Here is a 16,930-nt window from a genome sequence, read left to right as displayed (position 1 = left end):
CATAAGAAATACATTTATCAGAGGCTCTGTGAATTCATGTGTGTCAGTCCTGTAGTATCTGGAAGACAGTGTTTTCTTGGTATCATTACTTTTCTGGTAACATAACTAGTGAACAAAATTTATTCAGATGTCTTAATTTAGGGAACAGATGCTTGATGAAGAAATATTCTCTACAACAAGAATATTGGAATTTTTCTGGAAAAATATTCTTCGTATTCTAGTTCTAAGACCTGCATTAAAATCTTTATCCATATGAGGACAGACCAATGTGGTTAGAGATCTATATTCAAGAAGTGCTGGTGCACCATGTGACTGAATCATTTCCTGCTTTCCTAGGCAATGTACCCCATGACACAAGATCATACATTTTTGTCATAATGGAATGATGGATGGGTATTAGATTAAAAAATAAATCTATTCAAGAATAAAATATAGTGTTGAAAGTGACCCCTTTAAAATTTATGGCCATGTCTTCTTGAGCAGGTGGCTGTCAGAGTCAGCTCGGTGGCTGATTGTGAACAACAAACCACAGAAGGGCTTAAAGGAGCTTAGAAAAGTTGCTTGCAAGAATGGAATAAAGAACTCTGAAGATGTCTTAACCATAGAGGTGAGTATAATGCAAGCTAGGTATGACAGAAAGGAAATATAAGCCTGCCATATGTATTAGTTAGTACCCAAGATAAAATGTGCCATCATTAAATCATTGTATCCACTTCTTTCATTCAAAAAGGACTTTGTGGAAAAAAATAACATCTTTTATGATGTCTTTTACTTTTAAACTTTTTAAAGAATATATGTGTTATACATAGTGATTAAGTCTGAACATTTACACATGCATGTAAGTATTGTTTCATTTATACCCCTTCAGTACATAATCACACCTGATGATTCTCATAGTCTTCAAAACTAGTCCTATCAATATTCAGATCCCCTAGTCTCTTTTTGTATCTTCTTTTTTGTTATCTAATACGTGTTTAATTGAGGTTATTTACAGACACATGTTGAGGATTTACCTACAGAACATGGGCAATTGAAGAAATTTCTGTCTCTTCCTTAGCAACTATCACCTGCCCATATAGCCTCAGGTGAGGGTATGGCTTTATGAGGTCCTGCACACAATCAAGGGTAATTAAAAATAGGTTGTCAAATGGAAATGGATTTTGTGAGCTCTTCCAAAGATGGTATATTGAATGGCATAACTTTGGTCAGGTATCATGCATGTGACCACAGTTAATGACAGTTAAAAGAGTGCAATGCCCATGGCATATCTGGAAGATAGATTCACACATTTTCAACCATGTCTTCTCAATTTTTCATCCTGTCCTTTGCATTTTCCATGATTTCTTGTAGCTTTGAAAAAAAGGTGATAGAAATATGTCACTTAGAAATGATGAATGAGTAGTCACTTATTTTCATCACTTTTACCAGTTTTGAGTCTGTAACAACTGACACCCACTAAATACAAGAAGCTGAAATGAACTCTAACCTATAGCCATGAATAAAAGTATTAAAGACTATTTAATTCCTTTCATGCCCAGAAGATTCCATTATGAGGTGCAGATACCAGACGTGGATCTACAGTATTTAATGGTTTTCATTTTGGGTTTCAGTCTTGCATTGGCCCAGTCATTTGTTGTATACCCTCACTTTTCTCTTTTGAAATGGGAATGCTGGAAGTACATCAATTAGTTCATTATATAAAAGCTTGAGTTATGAAAAGAAGGGCTCTGTTGGCATATTTTGTTGATTTTCAAAGTAAAGCAGTATTGGACAGGTCAGAGAGAGAGAGAGAGAGAGAGAGAGAGAGAGAGAGAGAGAGAGAGAGAGAGAGAGAGAGAGACTCCTTTGAGTTAAAAATGTGACTTGGTATTTGGATTTCCAAATTATTTGTATTTCTCCATAGACTCATTTCCTATCAATCATGAAGAGGTGGAAGGTTATGGTTGAAAGATTATGTGCTTGGGTGTCGAGTTGACAAGAATTACAGCTATGATGGCTAATTTTAGTTGTCAACTTAACAAGATCACCTAGGAGAAAGCCTCCAGGCACATGAGGGGTGTCTTAGTTTAGGTCAGCCTATGGCCATTCCTCTGTGGGATTTTCTTTTCTTTTCTTTTTTTTTTAATTTAATTTTTTATTTATTATTTTACATGTGGATCCCAGTTCCCTCTCCCTCTCTCCCTCCCTCCCTTTTATCCTCTCTGCCCTCTCACATGCACCCTGACCACCCTCCCCTCCCATCCCCCACCCAAATTCCACATGTAGGACAATGCCATCCAGGTGGGGGTCATATAGGTCTGTCAGGTCATTTGAAGTAGGGACTAGGACTCTCTCCTGTCTCTAGGTTAAGGCAGCATCCCTTAACCTTGCGAATGTGTTCGCAAGGACCTTTTGTGCACCAGGGATACCTCCTGGTTCCACTGTCTGAGGTCCCTTAGATTGCTCAGTACTTCTGGCTGAGACCCATATTTAGGGGCCCTGAGTCAATCCCATGCTGGATTCCCAGCTATCAGCCTGGGGGCCCGTTAGCTCCTCCTTGTTCAGGTCAGCTATCTCTATGGGTTTCTGCAACCTGTTCTTGTCCTCTCCCTCTGCATCTGGATTCTAGTTTGACTCAGTGTTTAGGTATGGGTGTTTGCTTCTGTTTCCAAGAGGTATTAGATGAGGGCTCCATGGATAAGTTAGTTGTTGGTCTCACTATCCGTGAAGGTCATTTATGGTAGCCTTTCCACGGTAGCTCAAATTGTTAGTTGGTGGCAGTCTTGTAGGTCTCTAGACCTTTCTTTAGGTTCAGTTTTCTCTTGAAACCAATAATGGCTCCCTCTTTCTCTGTCTCTCTCTGTCTCTCTCTGTCTCTCTCTCTCTTCTGTCTTCTATTCCTACCCTGACTCAATCTTCCTAGTTGCAAGTGTTTTCCTCTCCTCTCCCTCTCTTTCTCCTACTTCTCTCTCCATTCACTGCCCCCCCCCACTTCCCCTATGCTCTGGGAGACTTGTCCCTTCCCCTTTCTGTGAGGGACTTTATATGAATCTCTTAGAATACACCTTGTATCCTAGTTCCTCTGGTGGTGTGATCCTTTGCTCTAGGTCTAAAATCCATATATGAGCGAGTACAAACCATGTTCCTCTTTTTGTGACTAGGTTACCTCATTCAGGATGGTTTCTTCAAGTTCCATCCACTTGCCTGCGAATTTCAAGATTCCATTATTTTTTTCTACTGAGTAGTATTCCATTGTGTAGATGTGCCACATCTTCTTTATCCATTCTTCAGTTGAGGGGCATCTAGGTTGCTTCCAGGTTCTTGCTATTACAAATAATGCTGCTATGAACATAATTGAGCACATGTCTTTGTTGCATGGATGTGGATCATTTGGGTATATGCCTAAGAGGAGGATTGCTGGGTCCTGTGGTAAACTAATTCCCATTTTCCTGAGGAACCGCCATACTGATGTCCAAAATGGCTGTACGAGTTTGTACTCCCACCAGCAGTGGAGGAGTGTTCCCCTTTCTCCGCATCTTCTCCAGCATGAGTTGTCATTGGTGTTTCTAATTTTAGCCATTCTGGCAGGAGTAAGATGGTATCTCAATGTTGTTTTGATTTGCATTTCCCTGATAGCTAAGGATGTGGAGCATTTTCTTAAGTGTCTTTCAGCCTTTTTGATTTCCTCTATTGAGAATTCTTTCTTCACTTCTGTACCCCATTTTTAAATAGGGTTATTTGGTGTTTTGTTGACTAGTTTCTTGAGTTCTTTGTATGTTTTGGAGATCATCCCTTCGTCGGATGTAGGATTGGTGAAAATCTTTTCCCAGTCTGTGGGCTGCCGTTTGGTCTTGTCCACTGTGTCCTTTGCCTTACAGAAGCTTCTAAGTTTGAAGAGGTCCCATTTATTAATTGTTGCTCTCAGTGTCTCTGCCCCTGGAGTTATGTTCAGGAAGCAGTCTCCTATACCAATTTGTTCAAGGGTACCTCCTACTTTCTCTTCTAAGAGGTTCACTGTGGCTGGATTGATGTTGAGGTCTTTGATCCATTTGGACTTGAGTTTTATGAATGGCGACAGACATGGGTCTATCTGCAATCTTCTATACACCATCATCCAATTGTGCCAGCACCATTTGTTGAAGATGCTGTCCTCGCCCCATTGTATCCTTTTAGCTGTTTTGTCGAAAATCAGGTGTTCATAGGTGTATGGGTTAATATCAGGATTTTTAATTGGATTCCATTGTTCTACCTGTCTAATTTTGGCCAATATCAGGCTGTTTTCAGAACTATAGCTCTGTAGTAGAGCTTAAAGTCAGAAATGGTGATGCATCCTGAAGTTCTTTTATTTTACAGGGTTGTTTTAGCTATCCTGGGTCTTTTGTTTTTCCATATAAAGTTGATTATTATCCTTTCAAGGTCAGTGAAGAATTGTGCTGGGATTTTAATGCAGATTGCATTGAATCTGCAGATTGCTTTTGGCAAGATTGCCATTTTTACTATGTTTATCTTACCTATCCAAGAGCATGGGAGATCTTTCCATTTTCTGGTATCTTCTTTAATTTCTTTCTTTAGAGCCACAAAGTTCTTATTATATAGGTATTTCACTTGTTTGGTAAGCATTACTCCAACATACTTTATGTTGTTTGTGGCTATTGTAAAGGGTGATGTTTCTCTGATTTCTTTCTCAGCCTCTTTGTTGTCTGAAAAAAGTAGGGCTACTGATTTTTTTGAGTTTATCTTTTATTCTGCTAGTTTGCTGAAGGTGTTTGTCAGCTGTAGGTGTTCCCTGGTAGAGTTTATTGGGTCGCTTATGTAAACTATCATATCACCTGCAAATAGAGACAGTTTGACTTCTTCCTTTCCAATTTGGATCCCCTTGATCTCCTTTTGTTGTCTTATAGCTTTAGCTAGAACTTATAGTACGATATTGAAGAGATATGGAGAGAGAGGGCAGCCTTGTCTTGTTCCTGATTTTAGAGGAATTGGCTTAAGCTTCTCTCCATTCAGTTTGATGTTGGCTGTTTGTTTGCTGTATATTGTTCTTATTATTTTTAGGTATGTTCCTGTTATCCTTGATCTTTCCAAGATCTTTATCATGAACGGGTGTTGAATTTTGTCGAAGGCTTTTTCTGCATCTAGGGAGATGATTATATTTTTTTCTTTTTCTGTTTGTTTATATGGTGGATCACGTTGATAGATTTTTATATGTTAAACCATCCCTGCAATCCAGGGATGAAGCCTACTTGATCATGGTGGATGATTTCTCTTGAATTCGGTTTGCCAGTATTTTATTGAGTATTTTTGCATCGATGTTCATCAGGGTTATTGTTCTGTAGTTTTCTTTCTTAGTTGTGTCTTTGTGGGGCTTGGGTACCAAGGTTATTGTGGCCTCATAAAAAGAGTTTGGCAGTGAACCTTCTGTTTCTATTTTGTGAAACAGTTTGAGGAGTAGTGGTATTGTTCTTCCTTGAATGTCTGGTAGAATTCTGCACTGAATCCATCTGGCCCTGAACTTTTTTTTGGTTGGAAGGCTCTCGATGACTACTTCTATTTCATTGCGGGTTATAGGTCTATTTAAGTTGTTTGTCTGTTCTTGATTTAATTTTGGTAAGTGATAGTTATCCAGAAATTTGTCCATTTCCTTTGAATTTTCAATTTTTGTGGAATACAGGTTTTCAAAGTATGACCTGAAAATTGTCTGGTTTTCCTCTGTGTCTGTTGTTATGTCCCCTTTTCATTTCTGATTTTGTTAATTTGCATGTTCTCTCTCTGTTTTTTCATTAGTTTGGATAAAGATTTGTCTATCTTGTTGATTTTCTCAAAAAACCAACTCTTCGTTGCATCGATTTTTTGGTATTGTTTTCCTGGTTTCTATTTTGTTGATTTCAGCCCCCAAGTTGATTATTTTCTGGTGTCTAATCCTCTTTTTTTGTTTTAAGACTTTCAGTTGTGCTGTTAATTCTCTTATGTGGCTATCCTCTGTTTTCTTCATATGGGCACTTAGTGCAATGAATTTCCCTCGTAACACTGCTTTCAAGGTGTCTTGTAAGTTCGGGTATGTTGTGTTCTCATTCTCGTTGGGTATTAGAAAGTCCTTAATTTCTTTCTTTATTTCTTCTTTGACCCATGTGTGGTGTAATTGCACATTGTTCAGTTTCCATGAGTTTGCAGGTTTTCTGCTATTTGTGTTGTTGTTGAATTCCAATTTTAAAGCATGGTGGTCTGATAAGGTACAGGGGAGTATTCCAATTCTCTTGTATCTGTTGAGGTTTGTTATGCCACCTAGTATGTGATCGATTTTAGAGAAGGTTCCATGTGGAGCAGAGAAGAAGGTATATTATTTTGTGTTTGGATGGAATGTTCTATAGATGTCTGTTAAACCCAGTTGAAACATAACAGTTAGTTCTTTTGTTTCTTTGTTGAGTTTCTGATTGGTGGTCCTGTCTAGTGTTAGAGTGGTGTGTTGAAGCCTCCCACTCTAATTATGTTAGGTTTTATATGAGCTTTGAGTTTTGGTAGCGTTTCTTTTATGAATGTGGGAGCCTTTGTATTTGGGGCATAGATGTTCAGAACTGAGACTTTATGTTGATGGATTTCTCCTGCTATGAATACAAAATGACTGTCTTCATCTCTTTTGATTAATTTTGGTTTGAAGTCTAAATTGTTAGATATTAGGATAGCCACACATGCTTGCTTCTTGGTTCCATTTGATTGGAAGATCTTGTCCCAACCCTTTACCCTGAGGTAATGTCTATCTTTGAAGTTTAGATGTGTTTCTTGTATGCAGCAGAAGGATGGATTCTGTCTTCGTATCCATTCTGTTAGCCTGTGTCTTTTTATAGGTGAGTTAAGACCATTAATGTTGAGGGTGATTAAGGACCATTGATTGTTGATGCTTGTTTGTTTCAGATTTGTTGTTGACAGTGGTATTGTGAATATATTTGTCCTGCTTTACCCTTGGTTTCTGGTGTAGTTAGATTATCTGTTGCCTACATCTTTGTGGGCTTAGTTACCTTCCTTGGGTTGGAGTTTTCCTTCCAATACTTTCTGTAGGGCTGGATTTGTAGATACATACTGGGAAAATCTGGTTTTGTCGTTAAATGTCTTGTTTTCTCCATTTAGTGATTGAGAGTTTTGCTGGGTAGTAGCCTGGGCTGGCATCTGTGGTCTCTTAGTACTTGTAAAACATCTATCCAGGACCTTCTGGCCTTGAGGGTTTCCATGGAGAAGTCAGGTGTAATTTTGATAGGTCTGCCTTTATATGTTACCTGTCCTTTTTTTCCCACTGGTCTTAATATTCTTTCCTTATTCTGTATGCTAGGTGTTTTGATTATTATATGTAGAGGGGTCTTTTTTCTTTGGTCCAGCTTATTTGGTGTTTGGTATGCTTCTTGTACTTTCATGGGCATGTCCTTCTTCAGATTGGGAAAGTTTTCCTCGATGATTTTGTTGAATATGTTTTCGGCACCTTTGAGCTGGGCTTCCTCACCTTCCTCTATGCCTATTATTCTTAGGTTTGGCCTTTTCATGGTGTCCCACATTTCTTGGATGTTTTGTGTTAAGGATTTGTTGGATTTGCGATTTTCTTTGGTCGATGAATCTGTTTCCTCTAGTTTATCTTCTGCGCCTGAGATTCTCTCTTCCATCTCTTGAATTCTGTTGGTTATGCTTGTGTCTGTAGTTCCCGATCTTTTGCCCAGTTTTTCTATTTCCAGCATTCCTTCGGTTTGTGTTGCCTTTATTTTCTCTATTTCAGTTTTCAAGTCTTGAACCATTTCCTTTACCTGCTTAATTGTTTTTTCTTAGTTTTCTGTACTTTCTTTACTTTCCTTAAGAAATTTGTTCATTTCTTCTACTTTTTTGTTTGTTTTTTCTTCCATTTCTTTAAGGGATTTTCTCACATCTTCTTTGAGGGCCTCTATCATTTTTATGATGGTAATTTTTAAGTCGTTCCCTTCTGCTTAATCTGCTTTGTTGTTTGGTTCTGGTTTAGTTGGTGTAGATTCCCTAGATTCTGGTGGTGTCATGCTTGTCTTTCTGTTGTTAGGTGTTTTCTTGTATTGCTGTCTTCCCATAGCTTCTTCCAGTAGGTGTTGGTGGGGTCTCTCCCTCTCTCTGTATGGTACTTCCCTGGTGGGTCAGAGGTTCGATGTCTATAGCTCTGGGTGGTTCAAGCTCTCTAGGAGGTCTCTCCACAGGCAGGGGTCCGGGGAAGGGGGTCAGCGATCAGGCTCCAGCAGAAGACTGGCAATGGGGGTCAAAGATCCCGAAGGCAGGGACTCTCGATGTTCCTTGTGCCTAAAGGCAGATCTAGCCTGGGTCTGGTACTCTCCAGCTGAGGCTTCTTTAGCAGAGGCCCTGCTATGGGAGTCAAGGATCCTGCTGGCAGGAACTCAGAGTGGTTTCGCAGAGATAGGCGGGTCTCTGGGAGGGGCCCAGTGGGGGTCAGAGACCAGGCAGGTGGAAATTGTGGGTGGTCTCCCGTGGATAGGCAGGTCTCCTGTGTTCAGAGCCGCTCCCAGAAGTTCCCCCGAAGTTGTCTGGACTGTTGGCTCCCCCTCTGTCCCAGTGCTCAACCAGAATGGTGGGACAGTGGGCAAGGTAGGGGTAAGGCAGGCTCTCAGTGGGGGTGGGTGGAGGTGTATCAGAGCTCCAAGAGCGCTCTCGATGGGGACAGGACACAGGAGCAGGGGGATCGGGGCCAATCCAGGGAGTTCCCCGGGGAGAGTGTAGGGGAGAGGCCACCCCAATTGGGCCCAGACTCAACTCCAGCCAAGGCCTGGCAGTAGAGGACAAAGGCTGGGCTGATACTCAGGATGTTTCTGCACCGATAGGTGGGTCTTACTGGGACCTGGCACTCTCCAGCTGAGGCCTCTTTAGCAGAGGCCCTGTTATGGGGGTCAAGGATCCTGTGGTCAGGAGCTCAGAGTGGTCCTGCAGATACTGTGAGGGGCCCTGGACTCCAGTAGAGGACTAGCGGTGAGGGTCAGAGACCAGGCAGGTGGAAATTACGGGTGATCCATAGATAGGTAGGTCTCCTGTGTTCAGATCCACTCCCAGAAGTACCCTGAAGTTGTCTAGACTGTTGGTTCCACCCTCTATCGGGATTATCTTGAATACATTAACTGAGGAGGAAACATTCACCCTAAAGGATAAAAAGGGAGCCCTGAGAGCTTGGGTCTTAGAGTACATAAACAGGAACCTAGCTCAGCATCGGCATTCATCACCTGCGTTCTTCACTATATCACATCCCAAATGCTGTGCAGTCTTGACATTTCGTCTGATCAATAGTGCACTTCTTTGTCTTTAGCTTCACTCATTTTCAGAACATAGCCAGAATACTGCCAGAATCTGGTGGTGGTTGTTCGTATTGGTAGTGGTGTCTTCAAAAGGGAAAGACGAATGTCCATCTCCCAAATTCCCAGTGAAGTGCCTATTCCCAACTGAAATCTCATGGAGCAACCCTTCACTGTTCAGATTTGTGTCAGCATTTCTGTATACCAAACTCCCACAAGAGCCATTGTCTCTACCCTGCCTCTGAAAACTCCCACAATCCACGACTAAATCACAACACATGGTCTGCACAATGGTTTCATTTGTCAGAACAACAGCACATTTGGCAGCAATTTGTTTTGTGGGCTACTTTTGCTTTGCTGTTACCAAGACTCATAACAGAAACAACAAAATGGAATAAAATTGATTTTGGCTCACAGATTCACAACATTCAGTTAATCATAGTAAAGAGGCATGGTAATACTGAGGCAGGAGTTTGTGATAAAAACTTGTCACATCATGGTGGACCAAGAGTCATATCCATAAACAAATGCCACCTACTACCTTCAAAGCCCCGGATGAGCTATGAAGGAAAGGTAAGCTTTATCTCCTAAGAGCTGCTCAGCTTCTGAAACATGAACCAACCAGGCAACCAACATTTCAAGAGTGCCCTGTGTATTCTTTAAAAAGAAAAACAGGACTCCAAAATGTATATAAAGAATTGATATTTCTGAGTCTTTTTTTCCACCAGTGGAGGAATGACTAAACAATGGAACACTGATTAAAATTAAGTATGAGACAAAAAGTAATAAAGAAAATCAAACACACATACATGCATGAACAAACACATCAGAGAACCATACTACATTGCTGTATTATTCAAATTCATTCTAGTATGAATGGAGCTTAGGAACAGAATCTAAATAACTCTTCACTTGACGTCAACATTCTGTAGCCATCTACTGTTGAAAAGGTCCATTCTTTCTAGAAACAGCACAAGAACTCTAATTCCTTGGTCCATACTTCTTACCACCTTTGTTATGCTTGCTAAAGGTTTCCTGCTGTCTGTGGTTTTCACTAGACAGAATTAGTAGATACTGATCTGTTATATGTGTTTCACTAGACAGAACTAGTAGATACTGGTTTGGTATTCTGTGAGTGCCCAGCATGCATCAAAGTTCTCACCATTCTGTGAAAACTAAAGTTTCTTGATGCTGTTACTGAAGGTTGTGAGAGCCGCCATGAGGGAAGAGGTGGAGGCAGCAAGGACAAAACCTTCTCTGTGTGACTTGCTCCGTGCACCCAAGTTGAGAAGACGCATGTTTCTCCTGTGTCTTTTGAGGTATGCTTCCTTTAGTGTCTATTAAAACAGTATAGAGGCTGGGAGATGGTGGCACATGACTTTAATCCCAGAACTTGGGAGGCAGAAGCAGGAGAATTAATGAGTTCATGGCCAACCTGGTCTACAGGGCAAGTTCCATGATGGCCAGTGATCCACAGATAATCTCTGTCTCAAATAACCAAAAACAAAGTTCACTATGGGCTGGGTGCTGATGGACACACCTTTGAACCCCGTACTCAGGAGGCAGAGGCAGGTGGATCTTTGTGAATTTAAGACCAGCCTGGTATACAAGAGCTAGTTCCAGGACAACCTCCAAAGCCACAGAGAAATCCTGTCTTGAAAAACAAGCAAAAAAATACACTATAGAAATGTATTTTCTCATCAACAGAGCTGGGGATAAAAAATGAAAGATTTCTATATCTTTAAGTATTCTAGGTGTCTTGAATATATAAACATAGAATGAATTATACAGTGTGGGGTAATTTTAGAGCATCCTGGCAGGTTCATCAATACAGACTCTTGATGAACTTTCATTCCTGGTTCAGACTTTGACTATTCCTCTGTTTCCATTTCAAAGGAGATAAAATTTGAAACATAAATTACACAAGTATATAAATCTCAACAAATATATACAAAGGGGAAAATTATAGCCATAACTCGGGGAAATATCAGGTAGTGACATGGAAGACCCAGTCAACTTGCAAATAAAAAATTTACTTCAAGGGAATCTCACTAGGGAAACAAACCACTCTTAAGGGTAGGCCCCCTTACCAACAGTATATGGCCATCACAAGAGGAGCTCAATGGCATCTTTGGATGATATTTTGTCAAATAATATTGTAAAAAAATCTTACAGGTCATTTATGTGGACATTATAGCTTCCAATATTGTGTTTTTAAGGGATTTAAAAACATTTGTATTTCTGCATCTATATCTATTTCTTGTGCTTTCCTCTTTCAGTCTTTTTTTTCCTGATTGTTCTTTTCATTCAGACTTGTTTTGGTTATCTTAGTTAATTATTCCTTAGATGTGTGTTTGTTTTCTAATGAGAGACAGAAAGGGTGTGGATCTGCATGGGAGAGAAGGATGGGGACATCTGAGAGGAGCAGAGTAAGGGAATTTAAATCAGAATATTGTTTGAGAATATTGCATTTTCTTTCTTTCTTTCTTTTTTCCTTCCTTTTTTCTTTCTTTTATTTTTTGAGTCAGGAGGGCATTGGTAAAAACTGAACCACTCATGTTTATTTGCACAATCTTTTTATACTTCCATCAAAAGAGGGGGAAAGGGCAAAATACAAAGAACCAGCAAGCAAAATTACCTTCTCAATACTCCAAACATCAAGTAATTATATCCTGAGTTAAGTATTCTATTGTTCAGGCAGGGCATGAGGTGACCGTAACATACACCAAGCATCCCAGTGCACTCATACTAAAGCCAGACATCTTATTGTTTCACCTTAGAAGAGCAAAAGCAGGCAAAAACTCTCTGACCTTAAATCAAAATGGAAGGGAGTCTATTCTGTGGGTTTCCATAGTTCCTCCTTTTTAATTATTTTTATAACACCTGCACTTCGGTCACAGGACAGATTGACTGTGTCTGTCTTAGGTTGTCTTTCTCAACCTGTGAGAGAAAAAGTCTGGGGAGAGAATTCCTTCTGTGCTCAAATCTTTTCTCTTAGGTCTTCAGGTGGTTTCATGAAGCCTGCTCACATTCTAGAGGACTAGAGCTGTCAATTTCTAAGTGATATATGATCCAAGGTGTGGCCTCTGTTGGGCATCTAAATAAAACCAAATAGATAAAGTTTTCAGGGGAGACAATATTTTTTACGTGAACAATTTTTAAAAAGTCTTTAAGTTAACATTTTTCTTCATTCAATATTGTATAGAATGCTGGGTATCTGGATTATCCGTTGCCAGTCCACATTCACTTTTATTCTTCAGAGTCTAGCATCTTTTCTTAGTTATTTAGTCAAGTATTAATCAGTAGATTTGATGGCATTGCAGAGGCACTTTTAAACTTTTTAAAATTAAAAACAATCTTATTTTACATACCAATCCCAGTTCCCTCTCCCTTCCATCCTCCCATTCCTCCTATCAATGCACCATCCCAACCCCCATCCACTCCTCAGGGAGGGTGACACCTTCCATGGGCAATCATCAAAGTCTGTCACATCATTTGGGGCAGACCTAGGCCCTCTCTCATGCCTATAGGCTGAGAAAGTATCCCTCCACAGGGATACTGGTTCCATTGCCAGGGGCCCCATAGACTGCCCAAGGCCCCCAACTGACACACACATTCAGGGGAACTGGTTCAATCATATCAGGGTTCCTAGCTGCCAGTCTGGGATCTCTGAGCTCCCACTTGCTCAAGTCAGCTGTTTATGCGAGTTTCCAGAGCATGGTCTTGACCCCTTTGCTCATCACTCCTTCCCATCTATAACTGGATTCCAGGAGTTCTGCTCAGTGCTTAGCTGTGAATGTCTGCTTCTGCCTCCCTCAGCTACTAGATGAAGGCTCTATGATGGCATTTAAGGTAGTCATCAACCTCATTATCAGGGAAGGGCATTTAAGGTAGCCGCTCCACTATTGCTTAGATTCTTAGTTGGGATCATCCTTGTACATCGCTGGACATTTCCCTAGTGCAGATTTCATGAAGCCCATTAAGGCTCCCTCTATCAAGGTATCACTTTCCTTGCTCTCTTTCTCTGTTCTTCCCCCAACTTGACCTTCCTGACCCCTCATGTTCTACTCCCTCCTCCCCTTCTCCCCTCTCCTGCTCCCCCTCTCCTGCTCCCAATTTGCTCAGGAGATCTTGTCCCTTTCCTCTTCTTGGGGGCGGGTCCATGTATGTCTCTTTTAGGGTCCTCTTTGTTTCCTAACTTCTCTGGAGGTGTGGATTGTAGGCTGGTGATCCTTTGCTCTATGTCTAATAGCCACTTATGAGTGAGTACATACCATGTTTGTCTTTCTGTGTCTGGGCTACCTCACTTAGGATGGTTTCTTCTAGTTCCATCCATTTGTCTGTAAATTTCAAAATTTCATTTTTTTTTTCTGTGAGTAGTACGCCATTGTGTCAATGTACCACCTCTTCTTTATCCATTCTTCAGTTGAGGGGCATCTAGGTTGCTTCCAGGTTCTAGCTATTACAAATAATGCTTCTATGAACATTGTTGAACAGATGTCCTTGTTATATGAATGTGCATCTTTTGGGTATATACCTAAGAGTGGAATTACTGAATCTTGAGGTAGACTGATTCCCATTTTCCTGATTTCCAAAGTGGCTGTACAAGTTTGCATTCCCACCAGCAGTGGAGGAGTGTTTCCCTTTCTCCACATTCTCACCAGCATAAACTTTCATTGGTGTTTTTGATTTTGGCCTTTCTGAAAGGTGTAAGAAGGTATCGCAGAGTTGTTTTGATTTGCATTTCCCTGATGTTGAGCAAATATATATATATTTCTTATTTTACATATCAATCCCAGTTCCTCTCCTTCCCTCCCTGAGCAATTTCTTAAGTACTTTTTGGCCATTTGAGATTCCTCTCTTGAGAATTCTCTATTTAGATCTGTACCTCATTTTTTAATTGAACTATTTGGTGTTTTGGTGACTAGCTTCTTGAGTACTTTGTATATTTGGAAATCAGCCCTCTGACAGATGTGGGGTTGGTGAAGATATGTTCCCATTCTATGGACTGTCATTTTGTCTTGTTGACTGTGTCCTTTGCTTTATAGAAGCTTTCCAGTTTCAGAAGGACACATTTATTAATTGTCCATCTCAGTGTCTGTGCTACTGGTGTTATGTTCAGGAAGTGGTCTCCTGTACCAATTTGTTCAAGGGTGTCTCCCACTTTCTCTTCTAAGAGGTTCCATGTGGCTGGATTTACGTTGAGGTCTTTGATCCATTTGGACTTAAGTTTTGTGCATGGTGATAAATAAGGATCCATCTATAATCTTTTACATGTCAGCATCCAGTTATGCCAGTACCATTTGTTGAAGATGCTTTCTTTTTTCCATTGTGTAGTTTTAGCTTTTTTGTCAAAAATCAGGTGTTCATAGGTGTGTGAACTAATATCAGGCTCTTTGATTTGATTCCATTGGCCTGCCTGTCTGTTTTTGTGCCAATACCAAGCTGTTTTCAGGACTATAGCTCTATAGTAGAGCTTGAAGTCAGGGATGATGATGTCTCTGAAAGTTCCTTTTTTGTTCAGGGTTGTTTTAGCTATCCTGGGGTTTTTGTTTTTCTATACAAAGTTGAGTTTTGCTTTCTTTCTTTCTTTCTTTCTTTCTTCCTTTTTTCCTTCATAATAGCACTTTATTTTTTTGAAGCTGAATTTTTTAAAATTATTTTTTCTTATTTTACATATCAATGGGAGGGAGAGGGAACTGAGTTTTGTTCTTTCAAGGTCTGAGAAGAATTGTGCTGGGATTTTGATGGGGATTATATTGAATGGATAGATTGCTTTTGGTAAGATTGCCATTTTTAATAAGAAAATGGGAACAAGACCAGGCTACAGAAATCCACAGAGACAGCTGACCTAATCAAGGGGGAGCTAATGGACCCCCAGACTGATAGCTGGGAAACCAGCATTGGACTGACTCAGACCCCCTAAACATGGGTCTCAGTTAGAAGTCGTGGGCAGTCTAAGGGACCTCTGGCAGTGTAACCAGGATGTATCCCTGGTTCACAAAAGGACTTTGGGAGCACATTCCCCATGGAGGGATACTCCTATAACCTAGAGGCAGGGTTAGATTTAGCTGACCCCTCCTGGAAGGCATCTCTCTACTTGTGGAGTGGAGGGGGATGAGAGGGGAAGGTGGTGGTGGTGGATGGGAAGGAGGGAGGGAAGGAGAGGAGAAACTGGGATCCATATGTAAAATAAAAATGAAAAAAACCAAAAAAAAAAAAAAAAAAAAAAAGAAAAGGAAAAAAAAATTGCCATTTTTACTGTGTTGATCCTACCTATCCAAAAGCATGGGAGATCTGTCCACTTTCTGACATTTTCTTTAATTTCTTTCTTTAAAGACTTAAAGTTTTTGTCAAACAGGTCTTTCACTTGTTTGATTAGAGTTATCACAAGATATTTTTTATGTTATTTGTGGGTATTATGAAGGGTGATGTTTCTCTGAATTCTTGGCCCATTTATCATCTGTACATAGGAGGGCAACTGAATTTTTTTTGAGTTAATCTTGTATCCTGCCACTTTACTGAAGGTGCTTATCAGCTGTAGGAGTACCCTGGTAGAATTTTTTTTGGTCAGTTATGTAAACTATCACATCATCTGCAAATAGTGAAAGTTTAACTTCTTCCTTTCCAATTTGTATTCACTAGATCTCCTTTTGTTGTTTTATTGCTTTAGCTAGAACTTCAAGTACAATATTGAATAGATATGAAGAGAGTGGACAGCCTTGCTTTATTCCCAAAACACTGGGTTTCTCTGCATTTAGTTTGATGTTGGCTGTTGGCTTGCTGTACTATTGCTTTTATTATGTTTAGGTATGTTCCTTTTATCCCCTGATCTCTCCAATACCTTTAACATGAAGGGGTGTTGGATTTTGTCAAAGGCTTTCCCACAATCTAGTGAGATAATCATGTGATTTTTCTTTTTCAGTTTGTTTATACGGTAGATTACATTGACAGATTTTCCTATGTTGAAACATCCTTGCAACTCTGGGATAAAGCCTACTTGATCATAGTGGACAGTTTTTCTTATGTGTTTTTGGACTCAATTTGCCAATATGTTGGGGGTTATTCCAGTTTTGTTGTATCTGTTGAAGTTGATTTTAGAGAAGGTTCCATGTGGGGCTGAGAAGAAGGTATATTCTTTTGTGTTTGGATGGAATGTTCTATAGATGTCTATTAAAACCAATTGGACCACAACTTCTGTTAATTCCTTTATGTCTTTGTTAAGTTTTTGTCTGGTAGTTCTGTCCAGTGGTAAGAATGGAGTGTTGAAGTCTCCCACTATATGTGCGTGGGGTTTTTATGTGTGATTTGTTTTAGTAATGTTTCTTTTAAGAATGTGTGTTCCTTTGTATTTGGGGTGTAGATGTTCTTCAGAACAGAGATTTCATATTGATGGATATTTACTGTGACAAATTCCTTTTGATTGATTTTGGTTTGAAGTCTAATTTGTTAGATATTAGGATAACCATACCTGCTTGTTTCTTAGTTCCATTTGATTGGAAAGTCTTTTCCCAACCCTTTACTCTGAGATAACATCTGTCTTTGAAGTTGAGGTGTTCCTTGTATGCAGCAAAAGGATGAATTCTGTCTTCCTAACCATTCTTTTAGCCTGTGTCTTTTTATAGGCTAATTAAGACCATTGATATTAGATATTA

At 40.0% G+C, this 16,930-nt stretch overlaps 1 protein-coding gene across 1 annotated transcript in view; it reads left to right on the top strand.

Annotated features, from left to right (window-relative positions):
- Positions 1-16,930, top strand: part of LOC127228796 (solute carrier family 22 member 19) — a 35,589-nt gene that overhangs the window by 5,817 nt on the left and 12,842 nt on the right. Inside the window, exons 5-6 of the mRNA XM_051193865.1 lie at positions 484-607; positions 10,479-10,594. Of these exons, the coding sequence (XP_051049822.1) occupies positions 484-607; positions 10,479-10,594 (240 nt within the window). The remainder of the gene's footprint in view (positions 1-483; positions 608-10,478; positions 10,595-16,930) is intronic.

The sequence above is a fragment of the Phodopus roborovskii genome, unplaced genomic scaffold (assembly GCF_943737965.1).
Source record: "Phodopus roborovskii unplaced genomic scaffold, PHOROB, whole genome shotgun sequence".
NCBI classification, from domain to species: Eukaryota; Metazoa; Chordata; class Mammalia; order Rodentia; family Cricetidae; genus Phodopus; species Phodopus roborovskii.
Note: the sequence above shows the minus strand (reverse complement) of the source record. Positions and strands in the feature narration are given on the sequence as shown.